Genomic DNA, 27,096 nt, shown 5'->3' on the forward strand with positions numbered 1-27,096 from the left:
TAGCTTATACCACGAAGGTTCTAATATCACGGATTCGAATGCTCTGTTGTCAGGAGAGGCGATCCAGATCCGTGGATTAGAGACCCAAGAGATTATACTCCAGCTGTCGTCCAATGACTATGTTGAACATCATGTAGACCACTTGTGGTTGTCAGGCACACGGATCTTGGCTAAGCGAGTAACGAAGATAGTGGGTGATTGTCACGGGTCACCCATTCATTCTGACTTAACTGAATTAAGTACGAGAGTATATCTTGGAAAAGAAGTAAGTGTGAATTGAATAGAAAAACAATAGTACTTGCATTAATTCATGAGGAATAGTAGAGCTCCGCACCTTAATCTATGAGGTATAGAAACTCCACCATTGGAAAATACATAAGAGAGAGAAAAGTCTAGGCATGGCCGAATGGCCAGCCCCTCAAATAGCATAATACCATCCAAGTCTAAATTCTCAATCCCCCCTAATACAATAGTAAAAAGTGCTATTTATACTAAACTAGTAACTTAGGTTTACAGAGAATAAGTAACTAAGTACAGAAATCCACTTCCGGGGCCCACTTGGTGAGTGTTTGGGCTGAGCCTTGAAGCTTTCATGTGCATAGGCCCTTCTTGGAGTTAAACGCCAGCTTGGATGCTAGTTTGGGCATTTAACTCCAGCTTTGGTGCCAGTTCTGGCATTTTACGCCAAAAAAAGGTCTCTGGTTGGCGTGTGGATGCCAGTTTGGGCCATCAAATCTCGGGCAAAGTATGGACGATTATATATTGCTGGAAAGCCCAAGATGTCTACTTTCCAACGTAATTGAGAGCGCGCCAATTGGGCTTTGATAGCTCTAGAAAATATACTTTGAGTGCAGGAAGGTCAGAATCCAACAGCATCTGTGCAATCCTTTCTCAGCCTCTGAATCAGATTTTTGCTCAGGTCCCTCAATTTCAGCCAGAAAATACCTGAAATCACAGAAAAATACACAAACTCATAGTAAAGTCCACAAATATGATTTTTGCATAAAAACTAATAAAAATGTAACAAAAAGTGACTAAAACATAATAAAAACTATATAAAAATAATGCCAAAAAGCGTATAAATTATCTGCTCACTAAACAACAAGATGAACCGTCAGTTGTCCAAACTCGAAAAATCCCCGAAAATAGTGCCAAAAACTTGGTGCACAGAATTGTGATTCATACTTTTCACAACTCCGATACAACTAACTAGCAAGTGCACTAGGTCGTCCAAGTAATAAAACCTTACGCGAGTAAGGGTCGATCCCACGGAGATTGCGGCTTGAAGCAAGCTATGGTTATCCTGTAAATCTTAGTCAGGTGGATTTAATTGGTTATGAGTTTTGATAATTGAAAGATAAATAAAACGTAAATTAAAATAAAGATACTTATGTAATTCATTGGTGGGAATTGCAGATAAGCGTTTGGAGATGCTTTATTGCTTATGAACCTTTACTTTCCTATTGTCTTCATCCAATCATGCGTTCTCCCTTCCATGGCAAGCTGTATGTTGGTGGATCACCATTGTCAATGGCTACCATCCATCCTCTCAGTGAAAATGGTCTAGGCTACGGTTTTTGTACGGCTAATCAAATGTCGGATTTCTCGTCTCGGATGAAAAATACCAGGCATAGATACCGCACGGCTAATCATCTGTCGGTTCTCACTTGTCGGAATAGGATCTCTCTATCCTTTTTCACACTGTCACTGCGCCCAACATTCGTGAGTTTGAAGCTCGTCATAGTCATCCCATCCTAGATCCTACTCGAAATACCACAGACAAGGTTTAGACTTTCCGGATCTCAGGAATGCTGCCAATTGGTTCTAGCTTCTACCACGAAGGTTCTAACCTCACGGACTCGGTCCGTGGATCAGAGACCCAAGAGACTATACTCCGGCTGTCGTCCAATGACTACGTTGAACATCATGTAGACCGCTTGTGGTTGTCAGGCACGTGGATCTTTGCTAAGCGAGTAACGAAGATAGTGGGTGATTGTCACGGGTCACCCCTTCATTCTGACTTAACTGAATTAAGTACGAGAGTATATCTTGGAGAAGAAGTAATCGTGGATTGAAAGAAAAACAATAGTACTTGCATTAATTCATAAGGAACAGCAGAGCTCCGCACCTTAATCTATAAGGTGCAGAAACTCCACCGTTGGAAAATACATGAGAGAAAAAGGTCTAGGGATGGCCGAATGGCCAGCCTCCCAATTATGAACAATGGCATAAGTCTCCCTCCGATTATTTTTCTAATACAATAGTAAAAAGTGCTATTTATACTAAACTAGTTAGTAAGGATTACAGAGAATAAGTAACTAAGTGCAGAAATCTACTTCCGGGGCCCACTTGATGAGTGTTTGGGCTGAGCTTTGAAGCTTTCATGTGCATAGGCCATTCTTGGAGTTAAACGCTAGCTTGGATGCCATTTTGGGCGTTTAACTCCAGTTCTAGTGCCAGTTCCGACGTTTTACACCAGAAAAGGGTCTCTGGTTGGCATTTGAACGCTAGTTTGGGCCATCAAATCTCGAGCAAAGTATGGACTATTATACATTGATGGAAAGTCCAGGATATTAGCTTTCTAGCTCATTGAGAACGCGCTAATTGGACTTCTGTAGCTCTAGAAAAATGCGCGTTTGAGTGCAGAGAGGTCAGAATCCAACAACATCTGCAGTCCTTTCTCAGCCTCTGAATCAGATTTTTGCTCAGGTCCCTCAATTTCAGCCAAAAAATACCTAAAATTACAGAAAAACATACAAACTCATAGTAAAGTTCAGAAATGTGATTTTTGAATAAAAACTAATAAAAATATCACAAAAAGTGACTAAAACATACTAAAGACTATATAAAAACAATGCCAAAAAGCATATAAATTATCCGCTCATCACACAACATGTGCCTGCGCCCCCAATAGACAGTTCTCCCCAACGTGTGCGTCCGCACAGGTTGAAATGTTTCCTTAGATATGTGCGCGCACAAGTTGTGCTAGCGCTGCCACCAGCACGCACTTCCCTTCCTGTGCGTGCGTCTGCACAGGTCAAAATTCTCGCAGGGTGTGTGTGCACACAAGGCTGTGCGTCCACAAATATCAGAGAACTCAGAATTCTGTAACTTTGCAAAATTTTCAGATTTTCAACACCAACTTTGAATGATCATAACTTCCTCTACAAAATTCCAAATTTCACAAACTTTATACCGTTTTAAAGGGTTTTCAAAGATCTTTAATTCTAAATAAATTTCAACAAATTTTGAAAACCGAGGCAGAATTTATGATCAGAAAAAATTTACCAAAATTCCACTTTTACCCAAAATCATAATTTTCACAATTCCTTTATAAAACACAACCAAACCAACCCAAACCATTCCAAAACTCCAATTCTCATCAAATTCAACACTGTATGACATATTTCACCAAGTATACCACATTTTCCCATATCTACAACATCAATATCAATATAACTCATATATCCAACTTCATTAACGATTTTCCAACTATATTACCAATAAATCAACACCAATATCACATTTATCAACATAATTCACTACTCAACTTCACAAATCATTCATCCTCAACATATCACTATTAATCATCATTATCAACTCAAAATTCATCATTTCATCAACCATCATCATACAATTACACCTAATAACTCATTAACCATCCAAAATCCAATCCTATCCTATGGGTCACTAGTCTAAGTGTTCATGAATATTATATACTATATAGAGGAAACCGAAACCATACTGTGGCCGATTCTCAATATGAACCAAATGAGCTTTCAACCAAAATCCGACCACCAATATAGTTCCAACAAGCACCAACAAGCTCCAAACTCATAATAATCAAGCTATATACATATAAATCACCACAAAATCAACCTAGGGCTCAACATAAATCAAATTTCACAAGGGTTTAGCATCTCTTACCTCTTCCAACAGATTTGTTGGCTAAAATCCAAGGTTAAGCAAGGATTAGAACAAACCTAAACATCTAAAATCACAAAACCCATTTAACCCAAACCCTAACGAAATACGAAATTTTGGAGAGCAGAACTGGAAGGATTTCGAACTTACCTCTAGAATTTCTTGGGTAGTTTTTGTAGAGCTCTTCGCAAGAAACGCGTAGCCGCTGACGGCACTCAAATTGGAGCTCTAGAACTCAAGATATGAGCTTGGGAAGACGGAGGTGGTTAGGGTTTTCTTCTTCCTCTCCTCCCTCTCTCAAATATGAAGTGTGAGTGTTTATGGAGGCTAGGGTTCATTAAATGAACCTTTATATATGTTGGACTTGGGCGTTTAGCCCAACTTCGGGCCAAACCTTTAAAATTAACGCCTGGTTTTCTATTTCTAATGTTTTTCTAAGGTTTTTTACTGTTTCTACTTTTTCTCGCGCAGCACCGGGCAGACTTCAACCGGTTCAACTGCCGGTTTGCGGTTTTTCATGATTTTTTACAGAAAATACATTTTCTAACTCGAAAAGACCCACTGAGTCCAAAAATGATGTTTAAAACATCAAATTCTCACTCTAACTTTTCAGAATCAAATTTGGGCAATATATCCACTTAATTAACCAGTTCAATTAATTGTGGTTCTCACAACACTCCTCCCAACTATAGTTATCAGAATCAATTCGGTGATCGAACCGATCAGACTACTAGATCACTACGTCTCTAATTCAACCGGTAAGTCACGGGTTGAACTGGTTAACCTAGTCTTATTTAAATAAAAATAAAAAATAAAATAGTCAAAAACTTAAAATTAAAATTTGAAATATATGTCTTTACTAATTTTTGAACAACAATTAAGTCTCAGATTCTAAAATAGATATAAAATTAGTTTGTACTACTAAAATAGTATCTTAATTTGACACAACTAAGAATAACAATCCATAAACTTTGTCCAATGAGTAATTTCAAAGTCTAGTTATTTATCTTCATCTAATATTCTTGGGATGATAATGGCATTAAAATCCTATAAAAAAAATTCAATCAACTAAGTAACTAATAGCAAAACAAACCAGCATCATTACAGCAACACTAATCAACAAATTCATAATCAGTGAAACTAATTCATAAACCAATTCAACAATTAACAAAATCACTGCATATTCAACAATTAAACCATATTCATAATAGCAATACCCCTGCATATTCATATTCATAAACCAATTCAAAAAAAAATCAACATTTCAATTCAACCACTTCCATATTTATTTCTAATAAGTTCATAAACCAATCAACAACAAAATTCACGGCAATAACATCAATGAATCAACCTGGAAAAAAAATAAATACTCATCTGTTGTTGCAGAGGCAGAAGGTGGACGATGAGCAGCAGTTCTGGCAGCAACAACCACGAAAGAGAGGCGAGGGAGGGATGAAGGTGCGGCACGGCAAGACGCTAGCACTTACCAGGAAGCACAACTGCAGGAAGAGAGGCAAGACACGAGTAGTGGAGCACACCAGGAGTTGGGTACTGTGATGGCGGACGTCGATGACACGCTGCACGACTACAGGAAGCACAACTCGAGCACTCACCAGCAGAGACGCAGGGAGACACAAACGGCTGAGCACATAGCACAGACGGAGAAAAGAGGCGAGACGCGACTCGCGAGCACAATGCGGAGGATCCGACGAGAAGCGTGGAGACATCAACAAGCATGCAGTGACAGTGAACCGAGGTGAGCTTCTAGCGTTGTGCATGTGTTTGTGGTGTGCTATTTTCGAAAGTGAGAGTGAGAGAGGTGGGGGTAGGGTGGGGTGTGTTCAGAACTAGCCTAGTGTGTGTGTGTGTTTTTTTTTGAAAAATGTCAAACATGTCATTTTTTGGGGTTGGTTCTTTTTTTGTCATGGTTTTTTTTTAATTTCCGAATCTATCCAAGTTTCTCAAACCCGTCGGGTCATCGATTTTGGTAAAATCCACCTGAGTCAAACTGGTTCTCATCAAATTTGTTCTTTATCCTATCCAACGTCCAGACGAGACAGGCCTATAGGCTGAATCGTTAGTTTTTCACTTTTTCAGTTCGACCTTCTGAGTCAGTCCATTTTTTCAACTATGCTCCCAATCATCCTAGTCTCCAACATTTTGTTGCAACTGCTCTAACCGCATATTTCAAGAAGGCTTTCTGGCCACTCTCCTCGCTGCCATTAGGAACGACCCCTATTCCCCCTTTCACCTCTGATGATGGTGCCCGCAATGACCACAGTTATGTCCTCAGTGTCAATAGCGACATTAGCGCTATCTTCTAAAGCTCCGTCAAGCAATGCCATCTCATCTCCACCCCTCAAATGGCTCTAATTCCTCAACCACAAAGACCGAAGCCCTCCTGTCGCAATGTGTAACCCGCATCTTCTGGATGCCCTCTCTATTCTTTTCAACTGCAGCCTACAACCATTGTGAAAATCGATTACCCATGGCCATTTGAGCCTGCGCTTCCCTAGCGTTACGGGCGAACAACTCCTACAACCTCTCTTAGGTGCATCTAACTATAGCTAAAATGGGTAGATATCTTGTTTAGGGGTGGCAAAACGGGTCGAGCCCGTCGGGCCGATCCGCTAAAAAAGGCGGGTCGGGCTAGGATTTAGAGCCCGCCAAATTAAAAAAACCCGCCAAACCTGCACTGCCAAATTGGAGGGTTTGGCGAGGCGGGGCGGGCCGGTCCGCCGAACCGAAGCTTTTTATTTTTCTTTTTTTTATTAAAAAAAGGAGTGGTTACTATTATAAAATTAATAATTATAGAATTTTTAAACACTTTCTTTCATTTTTTGTTTTTATTCTTCTTTTAGTTATTAACTTTATTTATTTTATTTTACAATTTCGTATATATGCTCAAATTATGTGACTTATTTTTTAAAACAATGATGATTCTATTAACAAATATTATTTTGAACAATTTCATTGAAGTTAAAAATTAAAAAAAATATAGTAAAAAATTATATTATAATTTGACTATTTTTTATTTGTATTTGATTTTTTAATTATTATTTTTTAGTTAATTTTAATGAATTTTATTTTTCAAAAAAAAAGAGTCAAGCGGGCTAGCCTGCCAACCCGCCAATCCGCCAATCCGCCATAAAGCGGGGCAGACTAGCATTTTGAACCCATTTTAGTTGGTGGGGCGGGCCGGTCCGCCCCATTTATAGGGCGGGCCTAGGCGGGGCGGGGCGGGTTGGGACGGGCCGGGGCGGCCCACTTTGCCACCCCTAATCTTGTTCTCTTCAGAACTGCATTGATGCACTCGGATAGGTTAGTTGTCATGTGACCAAACTAACATAGACCATCACAATGTTGCAACCATATTTTCTTATTAAATCTCTTTGCCCTATCAGCAATCTCATGCGATAATTTCCTCAGAGCATTTGTGTAACACTTGTAGCCAGCACTGCTAGGACTGTAGGCAACATTAATGAGATATCACTTGCCCTTAGCTGACTTGAACCGAGATATGAAGTTCGCAGCCATGTGCCTGACACAATATGCATGAAATGTCCTAGGAGGCTTTCATAGGCTATCATCATTTCTAAGTGCAGCCTTGATTGCTTGGAATCTATCAGATATAATTAGAAGCCCTTCTTGCGGTGTGACATGGCGTCTCAGATTGGTTAGAAAGAAGGACCATGACTCCATACTCTCAGACTTAATAATGACGAAAGCCACAGGGAGGATGTTACTATTACCGTCTTGGGCAACTACAATTAGCAATACCCCACCATATTTGCCATACAAGTGCGTGCCATGTACAGAGACTAATGGCTTACAATGCTTGAAAGCTTCGATGCATTGAGGATACGACCAAAAAACCTTGTCGAACTGACTGCAATCCGGCACCATCAATTGTCTATCATAGTACGGCACTACACTAGAGTCACATATTGTGCATAGACAACAACTCTACAATGCTTGGAGTAACTGCGACACCTTGTTGTACGACTTCTCCCAATCACCATATATCTGCGCAATTGTCTTTTGTCTTGCCATCCAAACCTTCCTATACAACGGCGTGAAGTGATAGCTTTGTCTCACTGTACTTTCTAGAACAGTGATGGAAACTGATGTATTGGACTGTATGAGGGGCAAGATGAGTCTACATATGAGGTTGTTGTCCAACTACCGATGATCCTGCGACATGGTGGGGGCTAGACACGTGTATGGTCCGCCAAATTTACGCACCTCCCTAACAATTTTAAGTATAGTCAAATTAAAATCCAACCAAAATAACAACAACAATTTTAATAACAAACTAAAATACTATAACACTCACCAATATCCCAGATTCTGTTGGAGGGCAACACGAAGACTCTAAAGACAACCATTAGTGAATTGTCGGCAACGTACATGGTACTTTAGCCAGTTTGACTCAACTACTCGATACTCGGCACTTCGCAGGATGCTGTAATTATTCATGCCTTGCAGCACTGCCTCTCTGTTCCTGAATCTGTGACCAACCCTAAACTCGACATCACCATCCGTATTGTAATTGTCGGCCCCTATATTCAAGTACGGAGTTTCCTCGTACATCGCATCATAATCCAATGTGTGGTAGTGGCTGGGAATAGATGATAACTCTGGAATTAGATACGGAAAAGGAAAAAGGTATCAAATTGATCCACCAATGGGAGTCTTTGATATGAACTCATCGTCGTCATCATCCTCAGATGAACCACTTCCGTGACTATCGGCAATGTACTCTTCATCAGATTCCTCATCCTCAACGTCCATGTCCTGCACTGGACAAGCACAGTGCAACGGACGTGGTGCGAGAGGAGCATTATCCGGTACAAAGTTTGAGGTACTAGAACTACCACCACCAACGTCAAGAACCTCCGCTGAAAGCTCCATCACTTGTTCAACCATAATTCTCCCGTGCACATCAAATATAAGGCGCACATACTCATCGCCATCGAGCCAAAACAAATGAAACCGAAACACCCTATTTCCCATCAGTGCTAGCATCCTATACCCAACTCTACCAACCTTTTTTCTCTCCGTACCACCAACATGTGTCAATATCACACTCTTTAACTCAGACAAGGAATTTGCTCTTCGACTTCAAAACAGCGCTAGACTCTTGCACTCAAACATAATCCCACTGTCACTGTTTCTCATTTGACAGTTGGGATACACCATCACAACAAAAAAACCACTACCACTGGACATTTTATTCTAAGTTTTGGAAAGAAAATGAAAGACGAGGAAGAATTGATAGTTTTGTGAAGAATACTAATGGTTTGCTGATTCTTTTATAGATGTTTGATTTTTGTCCTATTATATATCGTTTACAGTGTAAACAGGATAGTTATAAGCATATCTCATTTACATAATCCTCCATTCCAATGTATCACGATTATAAACGTGTTACGTTGAGACGCATGTGTGCCTTATCTTATTGATATGGCTATACCTCTCTCGTTTACACTGTAAAGGAGATAAGACACATTGTGAAAAAACGTAAATACTATAAAAATATGTATATATATGCGTAATTAAATATTTATTTGATTTATTAAAAAAGTTCCTTCTTGTAGCCATTAAAGAATAAGGACAAAAACTAGTATTTTTACCCATGATAACATTATGGGAATATAAATCTTTTAAAATTGCATCATTTTTATCTTAATATTATATATTATGACAGAAAAAATTTATAGAATTAAATTATTTTTACAAAAAGATTGTAAGAGATAAAAGTCTCCGTCGGCTAAGAAGATCAGCGTCTCCGTTGATAAAAAAAATTAAATAGTAAGATTTTTTGTTATTATTTTCATGTGAAAGTGTTTAATTTTTTACTAATAATTAATTTTAACATTTTTTATCTAAAATTGAAACAATTTAATGTGTATACTTTTATATTTAATTAAGTGCTAAGTGCGCTGCGTAAATAAAAATAATTAATTTAACTTGCTATTTAAAAATAATATTTTTTCTCTGTATGTATATAAAAATATAATTAGATATTAGCATAAAAAAATTATATTGATAGTTATCAAATTAGTAAATTCTATCCTATTCTCCCTAAAGTAACAGGTAAGTTATCGTCTATGATGTGTCACTTTTTAATTGGTTATTATCTTAACCATACTTGGGCTATTTTGTAATTAAGTTATTATTTAAAATGTATAATTGTATAATTTCTTAAAATACTGCAACGGAACTTCAACGACGTTGTTAAGGGATGATCGACAACAGAAAGAGGAATCGAGTAAGAGAGCAGGAGATAGCGACGACGTCGGCACTGCTTGTCAAATTACTAATATAAAATATAAATTATATATAGAGTGAGAAGGGTAGAAAGAAATAGAAAAAAGGAGAAAGGTAGATAAGAGAATATAGGATGAGAGTTTATTAATTTTGGAGGAAAATATTTTTTTCCAATTTTAATAAGAGAATTCATGTGACATATTTTAGTTATTAAATTAGTTAGTAATATATAAATATAATATAGCTATATTTTAATACAGTTAGAGAATATCATGTTGTATATTTTTATTGTTAAATTTGTAATTAGTTATTGATAATGATATATAAGAGAGATAGAGTGAATGAATGAATGAGAAAGATAGAGAAAAGGAGAGGAAAAAGGAAAAAATTCTCTAATTTTGGAGAAAAACTTTTAATTTCAACTGTAATGAGAAAGTGATATGTGTCACATTTTAATTATAAAATTAATAATATATAATAAATAATAGATATATAATAGATAATAAATTTAGAAGACAGTCTCCAAAAACGTTAGAGTCAACCCTAGGAAAATGATGAGATGACTCAAATTTTGTGACCACCAATGTTTAAACAAATTTTGTGATTACCAACGTTTATATCTCTATATTGTTGTAAAATAAATAAAAGATATATTAAATATAAAATAAAGATGTATAGATAGAAGACTCTAGTATTAAAATAATTAGCTCAATAATGATCTATATATATATAAAGATAGAAAGGAGTATAAAAAATAAAGAGAGAGATAATAGCATTTGCTTTTTTTTATTATTGCTGCTATGTAAAGCCTAAGATCATTCCTCTATTTATACAAATTCAAGGTTCACATTTTCAAAGGTTGGAAAGCATGCACCGCACATTCTTTAATGCATGTACTTTCCAATAGTACTTGCTGAGTAGACATTGAATGGATATGGACATCCATATCGTAACACTCCCCCTTGGATGTCCATTTAGGATTATTGCCTCGTTAAAACCTTACTAAATAAAAACCCAGTGGGAAAAAACCTTAGTGAAGGAAAAAGAGTACAATATCCTTTAATGATGGGACTGCCTCATTAAAAACTTTGTCGAGAAAAACCCAATGGGAAAAAAAACTTGACCAAGGAAAAAAGAGTACAGTCTCCCCCTCTTGCCGACATCATTAAATGTCTCGAAATCGGCGCATCCCAATCTCATGTACCAATCTTTCAAAGGAGGATTTTGGGAGTGACTTTGTAAATAAATCTACCAGATTGTCACTTGAGCGGATCTGTTGGACATCAATTGTCCCTTGATTTTGAAGATCATGAGTAAAGAAGAATTTAGGAGAAATATGCTTCGTTCTATCACCTTTGATGTATCCACCCTTAAGTTGAGCAATGCATGCTGTATTATCTTTAAACAGGACAGTTGGAGCTATCTTATGATCAATCAGTCCACATGATGACAGAATATATTGAATCAGACTCCTCAGCCAAAAATACTCGCGACTAGCTAGCCAGTATTTTGGCATGATTAGAGGATGTTTCAGCAATCGTCTGTTTCGGACCTCCATGATATAGCTGTTCCACCATATGTAAATAGGTATCCTGTTTAAGATCTTCCTTTATGTGGATCAGACAAGTATCCGGCATCTGCATAGCCAACTAGTTGTGACTTGGATCTGTAGAGATAAAATAATCCCATATCAACCATTCCATAAAGATATCGAAAGATTTGCTTGATTCCACCCCAATGTCTTCTGGTTGGAGAGGAACTATACCTTGCTAGTAAATTCACCGCGAATGATATGTCAGGTCGCGTATTATTAGCAAGATACATTAGCGCTCCAATGGCACTAAGATATGATACTTCAGGACCAAGGATATTTTCATTTTCTTCTTTAGGACAGAATTGATCCTTCTCCACATCCAAAGATCTTACGATCATTAGGGTACTCAAGGGATGTGACTTATCCATATAAAATCTCTTCAAGATCTTTTCTGTGTATGTTGTTTGATGAATAAAGATCCCATTTTTTATATGCTCGATCTGCAGGCCGAGACAGAATTTAGTCCTTCCAAGATCTTTCATTTTAAACTCTTCTTTTAGAGTTTTTTATAATTGTTGGAATCTCTTCAAGAGTCCCAATGATATTTAAATCATCAACGTACACAGCAATTATAATGAACCCAGATGTAGTTTTCTTTATGAAAACACAGGGGCAAATATCATCATTTTTGAATCCGTTTTTGGCCAGATACTCAGTAAGACGATTATACCACATTCGTCCAGATTGCTTTAGACCATATAAAGATCTTTGCAATTTGACTGAGTATAACCCTTGCAAATATTCATTGGGTGGTTTAGATATCTTTAGTCCTTCAGGGACTTTCATATAGATATCCCGATCTAATGAGCCGTATAAATAGGCTGTTACCACATCCATTAAATGCATATGCAGTTTATGATATGCAGATAAACTGGCCAAATAACGCAATGTTATCACATCCACTACAGGGGAATATCAAATATGTTTCTTCATAATCTATACCGGGCCTTTGTGAAAAACCTTGTGCCACAAGTCGGGCTTTGTAGCGCACAACTTCATTTTTCTCATTTCGTTTTCTCACAAATACCCACCTATATCCAACAGGTTTTACATCTTCTGGTGTACGGACTACATGTCCAAAGACTTCACGTTTAGCAAGTGAGTCTAACTCAGCCTTCATGGCTTCTTTGCATTTTGGCCAATCATTCTTTTGTCGACATTCTTCGACTGATCTTGGCTCAAGATCCTTATTTTCATGCATGATATTTAATGCCACGTTATACGCAAATATTTCATTGACAATTGTCTTATTTTGGTCCCATTTCTCTCCTGTAAAGACATAATTTATCGAGATCTCGTCATTTTCACAATTTTCAGGTACCTGAACGTCTTCTGGCGTTATATTAGAATTTTGGACAACTGCAGGTGTCTCTACTATGTCTTTTTCAACAGGAATAGTATTTACCTCTTTTCTCTTTCGAGGATTTTTATCTTTGGAACCGAGAGGCCTGCCACGCTTTTGGCGTGTATTTGCTTCGGTGGCAATTTGTCCAACTGGGATATCAATTCGAATTGGGGCATTTTCCGCTGGTATATAAGATTTGGTTATCATCTTTGTATCGGAAAATGCATCAGGCAATTCATTTGCTATTCTTTGCAAATGTATAATCTTTTGAACTTCTAGTTCACATTGCCCTGATCGAGGATCTAAATGCATCAACGATGATGCATTCCAGTTAAGTTCCTTTTCAGGAAGCTTATTCTCTCCTCCTAATGTTGGAAATTTTGATTCATCAAAATGACAATCTGCAAACCGGGCTTTAAATACATCTCCTGTTTGTATTTCAAGATACATCACTATAGAGGGAGAATCATATCCAACATATATCCCCAATTTTCTTTGGGGTCCCATTTTGGTGCGATTAGGTGGTACAATGGGAACATATATCGCACACCTAAATATTCTTAAATGGGAGACATTTGACTGCTGGCCAAAAGCTAATTGCATAGGAGAGAATTGATGGTAACTCGTTGACCTCAAATGAATAAGTACTGCAGCATGTAAAATAGCATGCCCCCAAACCGATATTGGGAGATTTGTTCTCATAAGTAAGGGTCTAGCAATTAATTGAAGGTGTTTAATAAGTGATTCTGCTAACCCATTTTGTGTGTGAACATGAGCTACTGGATGTTCAACACTTATACCATTAGCCATACAATAAGCATCAAAAGCTTGGGAAGTAAATTCACCAGCATTATCAAGACGAATTGCTTTGATTGGATTCTACGGAAATTGTGCTTTTAATCGAATAATTTGAGCCAATAATCTCGCAAACACCAGGTTGCGAGAAGATAATAAACACACATGTGACCATCTCGAAGATGCGTCTATTAGGACCATAAAATATCTAAAAGATCCACATGGTGGATGAATAGGTCCACATATATCACCTTGAATCCTTTCTAGGAATTCAGGGGACTCAAATCCAATCTTTACTGGTGATGGCCTTAAAATTAACTTTCCCTGAGAACATGCAGAACAACAAAATTCACTAGTTTTAAGAATCTTCTGGTTCTTTAGTGAATGTCCATGAGAGTTTTCAATAATTCTTCTCATCATGGTTGTTCTCGGATGACCCAATCGGTCGTGCCAAGTTATGAATTCATTTGGGCTAGTAAACTTCTGGTTTACAGTGGCATGTGATTCAATTGTACTGATCTTGGTATAATTTAACCCAGATGAAAGTGAGGGTAATTTTTCTAATATAACTTTCTTATTTGAATCATGAGTTGTGATACATAAATACTCATGATTTCCCTCATTCATAGTCTCAATATGATATCCATTTCGGCGAATATCTTTAAAGCTCAATAAGTTTCTTCGAGACTTGGTAGACAACAGTGCATTATTTATTATGAATTTTGTTCCTCCGGGAAACAAAATTATAGCTCTTCCGGAGCCTTCTATCACATTGCCTGAGCCAATAATAGTATTAACACATTCTTCTTTTGGCACAAGATGGGTAAAATATATCATTTTTGAGAATAGTGTGCGAACTTGCACTATCCGCAAGGTATACATCTTCATTACATATCCTTATCATTTTCTTCAAAGACAAATAATAATAAAATGAGTAGTATGCACAGTTAAATTGAATACTTGATCAGAATTATTTTTCTAAGAAACACTGTACATAAAATAATGTCATATACTAAAATTTTATTTTAAAACATGACACATTTAATAATTTCAAAATTCATAAACATTAATATTTCATTATTTATATACATCATATTTGAAACTTAAATACATAGAAAATAAAACTTAATAATAAGTTCTTTACATTATTTATTTACATGGATACTTAACAGTCTCACATATTAAACTATTCCATCATTGATCAAATGACCAATATTTCCTTCAGGATCCTCAAAGAAATCAGATACATCATAATGAGTGGTGGAATTTTCAGCATCATTTGAGACAAAATTTGACTCTTTTCCCTTGTCGTTCTTTTTCAAAGATGCCTGGTAAAGATCGACTAGGTGCCTTGGGGTACGACAGGTATGTGACCAATGGCTCTTTCCACCACACCGGAAATACTTATCCTCTGTTGATGTATTCTGCCCGATATTTCTTTCTTTATCCCACTTCTGGTGAGATCCTCTCTTTTGAATATAATTCTTTTTCCTTCCATAATTTTTCTTGTTATTAAAAGCTTTCCATTTACCTCTTCTGGGGTAATTTGCCGCATTTACTTCAGGAAATGGGGCAGTGCCAGCTGGGCGCGCTTCATGATTTTTCAATAGCAACTCATTGTTGCGTTCAACAACAAGAAGGCAAGAAATTAACTCAGAATATTTTTTAAACCCTTTCTCTCGATATTGCTGTTGCAGGAGCACATTCGAGGCATGGAAGGTTGAGAAAGTTTTCTCCAACATATCATGATCAGTTATTTTTTCCCCACACAATTTCATTCGTGAGGTGATTCGAAACATTGCAGAATTATATTCATTTATAGATTTAAAATCTTGTAAACGCAAGTGCGTCCATTCATATCGGGCTTGAGGAAGTATCATCGTTTTCTTATGATTATACCTTTCTTCAAGGTCTTTCCAAAGATCTGCAGGATCTTTTAATGTGAGATATTCATTTTTCAGTCCCTCGTCAAGATGACGACGAAGAAAAATTATGGCTTTGGCTTTATCCTTTTGGGATGCATTATTTCAGCCTTAATGGTATCTCCAAGATCCATTGAATCAAGATGGATTTCAGCATCTAATATCCATGATAAATAATTGTTTCCAGATATATCAAGAGCATTGAATTTAAGATGAGAGAGTTTCGACATAATAAAAAAATTTTACCTGAGCCTTCCTAAATTATATGTTATAATGTATATATATATATAAAGATAGAAAGGAATATAAAAAATAAAGAGAGAGATAATAACATTTGTTTTTTGTTTTTTTATTATTGCTGCTATGTAAAGCCTAATATCATTCATTTATTTATATAAATTCAAGGTTCACATTTTAAAAGGTTGAAAAATATGCACCGCACATTCTTTAATGTATGTACTTTCCAATAGTACTTGCTGAGTAGACATTGAATGGATATGGACATCCATATCGTAACATATATAACATTTCTAACCAATCGATATTTTAATTAGAGTCATCGTTAGTTTTTTATCCTAGCTGGCAATGAGATTTCCAATGTAACAATAGACGTTAGTGTAATAGTGTTAACAGTTTATACCCCTTTCTTCCTCTTTGAATCCGACTAGAAAAAGTTAACATAAATCATTCTTTGCAAAATTAATCTTTTTCACTTCTAATGACCCCATAAACACGTGCTATAATGATTATTATGGGACTCTAAAAATTGGTCTTAAATTCATAAATGATTCAAAGAAGCCTCTGAAAGTTGAAAATTTTAGTGGCAGGGTTTGAATCATATTAGTCTATTCAATTCCATTTTTTTCAAAAAAAAAAAAAGAACATGCAAAGATGGATAATGAATTAAACAAAAAAGTGAAAGCTTTTGAATAATGTATGTTATATAACTACATACGTCTCTTTTTCAAGACAAGAAAATGAGTGGTGATATATATATAGTGATGAATTGTTGTCGAGAGAGAGAGGATTTCTTCTTAGTAGCTCCCTTCTCTATTATTTTTCTATCACTGTTGCTATCAAAGGACTGCACACCAAGAAAGAGAGAAAGAAGGTGGTGTAAATGCAGTGTTTATGTACACAAGAGAGGGACTTTACTTTAGTCTCTGCTCTTCAGATTTTTGACATTCTCTTTAAATCGGTCTCTTGTATCTTTAAATTTGTACAATTTTAGCCTTCATATTTTAGAATTAGGGTTTTTCATGGGAGAAAAAAATGAGAAGAAGATGAGTATTCAAAGAGGAAGAAAGGACGATAATATCAATGTTAACACCCACCTAATAAAAAACTAACGAGAATTTCTTAGTTAAGTAACAATCGATTAGAAATCTCAAGCGAAAATAAACATTGACGGTCACAAAAATTATTTAAAATATTCATGGTCAATTTTGTCGCCGTCTAAATCATTTGTGGTTAAAAAATGATTATTTACTCTTTGCTCATGTAGCTAGCAAGTCAAATAAGTCAAGGTAACCAATATGGGTTGATCTAGTAGCTAGTTCATTAGTCCATTTAAACAAGAGATGGAGGTTTGAATTTAACTTTGTGCATACAATATCTTATTGATCAACAGTAAACCCTTAAATAGAGTTCTAGTTCGTGATGAATTGGTTCTTAGTCTATAAGACTAGGAGATACCATGAAAAACTAAAATAAAATAAAATTAAATAAAAAATAAGTGAAGGTAACATAATTTCATTGCACATGCCTTGATTATAACAGAAATTTTCTATTTTTCTATATAGTCAGAAGGTAGTAAGCACTTTAATTTCACTAATCGGTGGTCTTTCTATACAGGACTGGTGGACAGTTCAAATTCAAAGCAAAGTTTCAATGTATATAAAATCAAAGTACCAAGTAGAACAAAAATTGATACTATCAAAGTTTCTATATTTTGAATTGACAAATTTATTGTTCCTAATTATAAATATCATAAGACAACATTAACTTGTGTTTAGAGTAAATCCAAGCCAAGAATTTCATTAGTTATATGCTAATCAAATAACAATCATCACAAGGCTAAAAAATAGAAGGCATTGCAACTCTTTTCTAGCAAAGAAGAAAGAAAAGATATAAAAGGAATTTTGCTGTCTAACTTCAAAAATAACATATGCAGAGTGAGACACAAAAGTTGTGATTTTTTTAAATTTATAAACACAAGAGTACAATTTAAAGAGACACAATTTACACTCGGGCCTTACTAATGATGTAAACACTAGATCTTAATTGTTCTTGCTCTCTATACATCTCACACCTGCACTTGACTCACTCACTCTCTGGTACTCTTCGATTATCACTCTCCCCTTCACACTTCACAATTCACCTCGTACACACAATTCAAAGCTTCCAGTAGTATTTTATTTATAGTAACTTCAAGCCAATGACATAACCTCTTATAGCAACTAGAACTTTCTAGCCTATACACTACATAATGAATATAAGGTTTTCACAATCCTATAGCAAGAAGTTTCGATGTTCGAATCTCATCTAATAAGATGTATAAGGTTAATACTTCTAGAATTAGTGGACTTTAAAGATATGTTGGAAATTCCATACAATAGAAGAGTGGCATTATCAATTAGAGAGTGAAAATATCCACTCCCCTCTTAAAGTACTATCACAAGAAAAGGATGGTGGACGAATTCTGGAATGGATTCCCATTATCAAATTCAATCAACCATGATTTTGCATTTTGAGGCATGATGTTCGATGAATGAAGAGCATTTGAGACAGTGGTGATCAAAGGAGATTCATATACTTCAAAGCAAAGAAAAACATACTTGCTGCTTTTCCAAATCCTACCTGACATTTAAAATAATAACTACATTAGACCCAAAAAACAAAAAAAAAAACTCAACACAGACAACAATTGGATTGTACTAGGTTTGAAACTTGGAGAAATATGTAACAGGTTTGTGTGCTAGCAGTATCCTTCTAAACAATTGCACTGCCAAAATATTCGAAAGAGATTTTGAAATACTGAACAAAGATCGATCTTTAATTAAATTCTAAAAAACAACATGAGGACGGAGCTGGAAGAAAAACAACTTTGCAAAGACAAGTTCATCATGTTTCTGAGATAAATAGTAGCCAAGTTTAAGTTTAAGAAGACAGACACTTGGTGTACTTTAGTTCCAATCGATGACCATAATTTATAGTTATATCTCAAAACCAATTTCAAATTGCTAGCCACAGAAATAATGCCCCTTTCAGTCTCTCATATTTCACTTATTCAACCTTCTCAAATATTGTTCTCTGAAAGATAACTTAAAAAATTACTTCCAAGAAATGCTACACCGTCCAAAAGCAAACCAATCATTTGAAAAGTAAAAACAGATCAATATCTACAACCATCTAAGGAACATTTTTTTGTGCAACCAAAAAAGTGAGGATTAAACTTCTCTTAGCCAATGTGAAAGGAAAACACACACACACACACAATGAACAAATTGGAAACCAGGGAATGTTGCTATCTACTGTTCAAATTTTTTAAAAAAAAATTCCATAAAGGTAATCACTAGTCAGGTTCAAAATGAAAGTATATGAATGATCATAATAATTCTAACTACACTCCCTAAATATTCTAAATATAAGAAATTAACCAATAACACAAGGTTATAATAAAATTTTGAGGACACAGGAATGTTTGAGACTTCAGCAATGATATAGCCATGAATAGTCCACCATTCTTGACATAAAAGTAATAAACTTTTTCAGCTCACCTAGCTGGTAGGTCATGCTTTGTCAATCCTTAAGTTCCATTCTAAGTTTTTATATAGGATAGTTTGATTTCTACATATTTATACTGCACAATCATGTATAAACCACCTTGTAAGCACTTGCCAGTCTAGGAATTGGTCCTAAGACAGAGCCACAAATCAAATCTTACTCTAAACTTTAATTTTATGAATAAAAGTCATAATAAAACTTTTCAACATAAAAAGAAACAATTTTAGTTGAAAAACAATAATGTATTACCTTCTTTTAACGCTTCAATAGGCCTCTAAAGATCATTTTACAAAGAAGCATCTCTGCTTTTTCTTTTTCATTTTTTTCAAGAGCATGAACAATTGCAAAAGCAGTTATATCATCTAGAGCACAACCATTGCCATCCATTTGATAGCAAGCTTATTGCTTTGTCGAACAAGCCCTCCTTAGTCCTTACACAGCCCATTGGTCATAGCATCAATTGCTTTAACATCTCGCCAACCTTTATTATGGAGAAGGTTGAAAACCTCTTCAGCAGTTTTATGTCTCCCGTGATTATAGAATCCATCGATCAGTATGGTGTATGGCATAAGGACCAAACCCCCCTTGCCAAAAATTTTCGGAAATAATTTAATTGCAACATCAAGATGACTACCTTTACACAAATTGTCTAACAAGATATTGTAAGTAATAATATTTGGGAGCTGGCCTCTAGCATACATATCCTCAATAAAATTTTGCACATCAGGTATTCTCCCTGATTTGCAAAAGCCATCAATAAGGTAGCGTTTGGTAGAGAGACAGAGACTGAAAGACTGAGATTGAGAGACAGAGATTAGGAGACAGAGACCGAAATAAATTTCAGTATTCTGTTTGGTGCAAAGTGAGAGACAGAAATTGAAACAAGAATAAAACTCTAATTTAATTTGCAAAAAGGATAAAATTGAAATTAATTAATTGAAATGAAGGTATTTTAGGTATAAAATGTTATTAAAATTTCAGTCTCCGTCTCTAAAAATTTCAGTCTCTTGTGTCCTTACTTTTTGGAGGTACTGAAATACTGAAATTTTAGGGACAGAGACAGAAATTTTAGCACCAGTCTTTGAGCCAACAAACATGATACTGTGTCTCAGTCTCCCAGTCTCTGTCCCAGTACTTCAAAACAAACGCTACCTAAGAGAATTATATGTTACAGTACTTGGAACCAAATTTCTCTGGGGCATCTTTTTAAAGAGTGTTACAGCTTCATCCAATCTTTTGTGTTTACAATATCCATTTATCATAATACTATAACTCCAGACACAAGGAGCCAGACCAATTTTCTTCATATCACCAAATAAACTTGCTGTTTCATCCACTTTGCCAATTAAAATGTATCCATATATTAATGCATTGTATGTGACTACATCAGGCTTGATTCCTCTGTCCATCAACATATCAAACACTTGTTTGGCTTTTTTTATTCTTCATTCTTTACATAATGCATCGACTAGAATGTTATAGATACATACATCTGGGTTAATGTCTATAACAACCATATCATTCAACAATTGAGTTGCTTCTTTTAAACGACCAGTGCAACACAAACCATGCATCAGAGAATTGTATGAGACAATATCAGGATAAATTCCTTGAGAAATCATCTCTGAGAACAAATTTTGTGCCTCATTTACAAGACCATCTTTACGCAATCCATCGATAATTGTTCTGTACATTACTATGTTAGGCTTAACTGTATAACTCTCTAGCTTTTGCAAAAGCTCCATGGCGGCTCTTGCTTGCCCCATTTTACATAGACTACTAATTAAGATCCCATAACTAACCTCATCAAGCTGAAAACCTAGAGATATTAGTTTGTCATGAAACCGTAGGGCTTCCCTAAACTTTCCGTTTATACAGAACCCTCTGATGAGTGTGGTAAGTGTTATAACATTCAATTCATGACCCATATTGATAATCTTGGCCAATGCAGAGAAAGCAGAGTTCATTTGACCCAAACGACAAAAATAATTGATCAACATGCTCAAACTAATCATGGAAGGAGCGATACACCTAAACTGCATTTGTGCAAAAAGAAAAGTAGAAGTGGGGTATTCTTTCATGTTAACAACAGACATCAAAATCTTACCAAGTTTGAGTTGAGATGGAGTGCAGTGCTCATTGATGAGGCGAATGAGGTTTTGCATTTGAGAAAGAGTGAGAAGCATTACACAGAGAAACAAGTTTGAAAAAGCCACATCTTCTGTTGTTTGTCATTGCAATTCGGCATGTTACTTACGGTTCTCTTTCTCTTCGCTTCTTAATAAGGTTTTGCCTATTATGAAATAAAGTGGATGTGTTAGTTGGTGGTGCACATGATTTATCACATATTAATTGAGTACATAGTTACCCGCATTGCAGAATTGGAAAAGAATTTGACCCTACGTGTTACAAATTATTGTAACATTACTGTCTACAAGAGAAATATATATTGTGTTTATTTTATATACTAATGGTATCTTTCTTGGATTGCATAGGAGGGATGGCATGAACACAACATGGCAGAAAGAGAGAGATGGTGAAAAATTGAAAATACAATCATAGCTAACATTGATTAACAAACAGAACTACATATATCAAGAGAGATGGTGAAAATTTGAAAATACAATCATAGCTAACATTGATTAACAAACAGAACTACATATATCAACAAAGACTAATAGCCAACAACATCATAAAATCAAAATCAAATTCATGAAGCAACATAGAATTTTAACACAAAAATAAATTACATTATCAGAAACATATTATTAATTGGGATAAAATCAAATTCAAGGAGCGAAATGCAAAATGCCAAATCCAAGCAGAAAATCAGAGAGCAGTGAATCTGACTAGGGACGGAGAAGAAGTGGTTGGAGAGGCGAGGGATGCCGGCAAAGAGACACGAGTGACAGAGACGCTGGTGGCAAAAATGCGGAGTAGTGATGCAGGGGGAGAAATGGAGAACGGTGATGGCACCGGAGTTGGACGGACTCAACGGATTAGCGATGCGGAGAGCGGAGCAACGACGCCAGTGGTGGCAATGACGCTGGCAAACTTTGAGAGGAGAGAAGGAAAAGGGGGGAGAAGAGTAAGGTAGCAGCACAGCAGTGACCTAGCGTTGGAACTTGGCCACTTGGGTGCGTATTGGGCAAGTAGGGTCCCATTCTTTGTCTGTTTAAAACTTTAAACAACAACCGACTTGGGGTGTGTTTGGTAACCACGTTTGAAGGAAAAAAGTACGTTAGAGCTTCTTGAAAGCTTCACTTTTTTGTTTGGCTAATTTTCTTCTCTACAAACGCAGAAGTGCTTTTGTTCCTAAACCTCCGTTTACAAGAAGCAATAATTTCTAGCTTTTCCGTTGCACTAACGTGCTTTTGGCTAATACCTTTAATATTTATTTTTCTTTCACCAACTTTATCCTTTATACATATTATTGCATTATTTACAGAATTCTTATTATTCTTCTCTATATGAATTGTTTTATTATTTTTGTTAATTTTTTTATTTGACATTATATATTTTTATAGTTATAATTTTTGTATATTATATTTATTATTATCTTCTTATAATAGAATTTATTGATCCCATTAGATAATAATAATAATAGTTAAAAATTATAATGTACTAAAAAAGAGTACTACGAGTATTAAAAATATATTATATAAAAAATATATTAAGTAATTATCTATCTAAAAGTGATTTTAACTAATATTATCCAAACAAAATTTATTTTATCAAAATCAATTTTGGTAAAGAATTGCCAAATATAAATCATGTGGACACAAACTTACTTCTATCCAAAATCAATTCTATAAAATCACTTTTATTCAAACTCCAGTTTGACCAACCACAATCCAAACACACACTTGGTTGGTCAATTCCTCGTTCGTTTAAACAAGTGTTGAGAATTAGAATTTCGTCTTATGAATCCGACAATTTATTAACCTCAGATCAACGACAGATTAATCTTTATCCTACCGCGGTGAGAGATACTGTAGGTAACCCAAAACTTTAAACCATGCAGTCTAAGTTTGTTTTTTTTTTTTAAATAAAATAAAATAGTTCGCCCGTTTCCAGCAGGTTCAATCATTGTTATCCAAGTTATATTAAGAGTGAATATCATTTTTGATTGGTTCATTATTTGGCCAAAGGATAAATCATCTATCCATAAGTCGAAAATCCTTAATTGACTCTCCAACCATCTGATTTAAGCAACTTCTGTGTAACCGGTTTGCCAAATGGTGATATATTGACATGTCAGATAGTACATGGATGTCACATAGAAATAACTTTTAAATATAAGGAATAATAAACCCTTTAAAAAATTAAAATTTTCTCTCTCTTCTCCAACTTAATGTGCCCTTCTCTCTCTCCCCATTCTTCTCTCTCTACTTTCTTTCCTTAAACTTCTTTTCACCAAGAAGTTATTACTTGACCACCAATTAATGTATTAAAAATAATCATAAAAAATTAAAATTCTGACAAATTTAAGCATAAAATAATTAAAATTAATTTGTAACCATAAAAGATAAGTTACTCTTGATAAAATTATTCAAATTTTAAAAAATTATTTAAAATTTTTAAACCACACTTCTTAATTTATTCTTCAATACTCTAACTCTACTGCACACCTCTCCCAACCATAGTTATTAGAATCAATTCGTTAATCGAACCAGTTAGACTATTAAGTCATTAGGTCTCTAATTCAACCGATAAATCACGGATTGAATTGGTTAATCCATCTTATTTAAATAAAACTAAAAATATAAAATAATAAAAAATTTAAAATTAAAATTTGAAATAATTGTCTTTACTAATATTTGAACAACAATTAAGTCTCAAATTCTAAAATAGATATGAAATTAGTCAGTACTACTAAAATAGTATCTTAATTTGACACAATTAAGAATAACAATCTATAAATTATGTCCAAGGAGTAATTTTAAAATCTAGTTATTTATCTTCATCTGATGTTCTTGGGATGATAATGACTTAGATTTTTTCGATAATGAAAATTGACCGGACCGACGCTAACGGTGAGAGAGAAGGTGTGTGTGGTTGTTAGAGGTGGGTAGGTTAATGTGAGAGAGAAGATGAAGATTTTTATAGACTTTAATTAGATTTATTTAATCAGTTTTAAATTTTTTAAATTTTGAATTTAAAAAATTTAAAATTAATTATTAATAATTATAATTAATTAAGTTATTCACTTTTTGACTACTTAGTTCCTTATACTTTTCCATATTTTTATCTAACACAATTGTTATCAAACTTAACTCGATCGGTTCAATTTGACCGAAAATTCTCTAACCTGGTCCTTTGGCCAAGTTGAGCTACTTGTGCCCCAGGATTAGACCCAAAAAGACGCGGGTCTGCCCGCTGGATTTTGTAAAAATCGGTGACCCAGCCATTCTATACAATCCGCACCTGGTCATGCTTTTTATTTTTTATTTTTTTTAGATATGAAACTCAAGGGATATTGACTCATCAGTCTATTACCTTAGAATGAAATATAAATTCACAACGATTTCACTATACGTACATTTTTTCCCATCTTAATCACCATATGTTGATGACCAGTGGTGGAATTTGAAACAAAATTTTAGGAGGCAAAAATTTAACATAAAAATTTAATAATAATATTTATATCAAAATAAAATTTATAAATATAATTATTTTTTAAGTTTGTTACTAATAAGATAATAAATAAATAATTTTATAAGATAGAGAATAATTATCAAGATGCTTTTGATATGGACCCTATTTAAGATAAGTTCGTCTAACATTATCTCTCTTGTTTGGATGATATTGCTAAATATGAAGCCGTTTTCCAAGGTCTCATTCCAAAAAATTAAGGTCAAACTCATCAAATGCAACTCTTTAAATTTTTGAAAATTGTATCTCATTTTTTTGTGATTCATTAAAGTAGAAGAACTATTTACAGGTGTTAATATTGTAAAAGTTATATGTTTTCTTTCTTGAATATTAGCCTTTCTCTTAAAAAATACATCAATTCTTTGAATTTTTATCATTATTTTGTATAAAAATTTGAATATATATCCTGTAAAATATTTTAAAAAAATTAAAAGGATAAATATTAAAATTCCTAATTTTTTTAGCAAAGCGTGCTTTTTATAATGAGAACCAAATCAACAAACAGCAAAGAGCGTGTTTTTATAGTGTTTTTATAATGATGATTTTTATTTTGTTAGATTATTTTTTTTATTCTTATTTTTTTCGTTAGATAACTTATTTTATTTTATTTGATTGTTAGATGATCTTTTTTTATTCTTTATCTTTTTTTGTTAGATAATTTTTTAGATATAATTTAATTTTATCTTTTGATTTTGATGTGTTGTGAAGTCAACAAAGGCCCACTCTAAAACTAGAATTGAATCTAGATACTCTAAATTATAATAAAGTATTTGAGCCAATTCAACTACTCTTTACTTTTTTAAAAACTACTACTAATTTTTTATAAAATATTTGCGGGGCCATGGCCCATTGTCCTAAACACGATTTTGAATTTCTTGAACACTTTCATTTTTGTTTGGCAACTTTCTTTTCCTGTGAATGTAGATGTAATTTTATACTCAAATTAACGCTTACAAAAAGTAAAAAACTGTAGCTTTTGCTTTCAGTAATTAGCTTCAACTATTAACTTTAAAATTTTATTTTCTTTATATCAATCCTACCTTTCATATATCTTATTATTTTATTTATGAAATTTTTATTATCTTTTATATGAACTCTCTTTTATTGTTAAATTTTGTTTGATATTGTACATTTTTATAAGACAAATTAAACAAAAAATTAATCATAAATAACAATAATAATAAAAAATTATAACATACAAAAAAAATACTAAAAATATTTAAAGAAAATTATATAAAAATACTAAAAAGGTATAAAAAATTAAATATACTTAAAAAATACTATAATTTAATATTATATATTTTTTAGTAATTATATATTTAATTTTAACTAATATTATCCAAATAATTTATTTTATAAAAATTAATTTTAATTTAGAATTACCAAATATGAATCATATTGACATAAACTCACTTTTACTCAAAATCAATTTTACAAAATCACACTCATTTAACTCCAATTTCATAAACCCCAATTCAAACGTACACTAACACGATGGTTTTAAAAATTGGACCGGATCGATCAGTCGGACTGATTTAACTGCAAACCAGAAATTATAATGGTTCATTTACATGTAAAAACCGTTCTGATTAAAACTGGCAGAGAACTTTTGGACCGGCTGGGAACCGGCCGATTCGAAGGAAACGACGCCGTTTCAAAAAAGAAAAGCTGCCTTCAGAGTTCAGACTTTCACTCTCGTCTCTTCGCGTGACCCCTGCCCCTTCCTTCCTGAATCAGAAAGCAACCCTAGCCTCCAAACTTCAAAGGCTCAAACGGTAACCTTAGCCTCCACCACCGCCATC

The 27,096-nt window shown here is 34.4% G+C and overlaps 2 protein-coding genes and 1 non-coding gene across 8 annotated transcripts in view; 1 reads left to right on the forward strand and 2 right to left on the reverse strand.

The window, feature by feature from the left end:
• Positions 1-18,028: 18,028 nt before the first annotated feature.
• Positions 18,029-22,804, reverse strand: LOC107473596 (uncharacterized). 2 transcript variants are annotated; one of them, XR_001589038.3, is made up of 4 exons: positions 22,490-22,804; positions 21,747-21,932; positions 19,889-20,223; positions 18,029-18,712 (listed from the first exon to the last, which is right to left on the reverse strand). It is a non-coding gene; the product is annotated as an uncharacterized LOC107473596 (transcript). The 2 variants fall into 2 exon arrangements; XR_008005862.1 differs by lacking the exon at positions 19,889-20,223 and having other exon boundaries at positions 22,490-22,800.
• On the reverse strand, positions 20,260-21,740 carry LOC127739614 (pentatricopeptide repeat-containing protein At1g12775, mitochondrial-like). The gene has a single exon (XM_052257149.1). It carries the CDS (start codon positions 21,733-21,735, stop codon positions 21,085-21,087), a length of 651 nt encoding a protein of 216 aa, XP_052113109.1. The 5' UTR covers positions 21,736-21,740; the 3' UTR covers positions 20,260-21,084.
• A 4,172-nt stretch (positions 22,805-26,976) lies between the features above and the next one.
• The window catches only part of LOC107473586 (pentatricopeptide repeat-containing protein At5g40400), a 6,842-nt gene continuing 6,722 nt past the window's right edge, over positions 26,977-27,096 (forward strand). For all 5 annotated transcript variants that reach the window (XM_052257505.1, XM_016093149.3, XM_016093151.3 and 2 more), the window contains exon 1: positions 26,977-27,096. This exon is cut by the window's right edge and continues 353 nt beyond it. The gene's annotated coding sequence lies outside the window, so the exon portion shown is untranslated.

This window comes from Arachis duranensis, chromosome 2 (genome assembly GCF_000817695.3).
Source record: "Arachis duranensis cultivar V14167 chromosome 2, aradu.V14167.gnm2.J7QH, whole genome shotgun sequence".
NCBI lineage: Eukaryota > Viridiplantae > Streptophyta > Magnoliopsida > Fabales > Fabaceae > Arachis > Arachis duranensis.

What these genes read in the sequence shown, in the direction of transcription:
- LOC127739614 (XM_052257149.1), bottom strand. Translation starts at nt 21,735, where the DNA reads ATGTCTGTTGTTAACATGAAAGAATACCCCACTTCTACTTTTCTTTTT.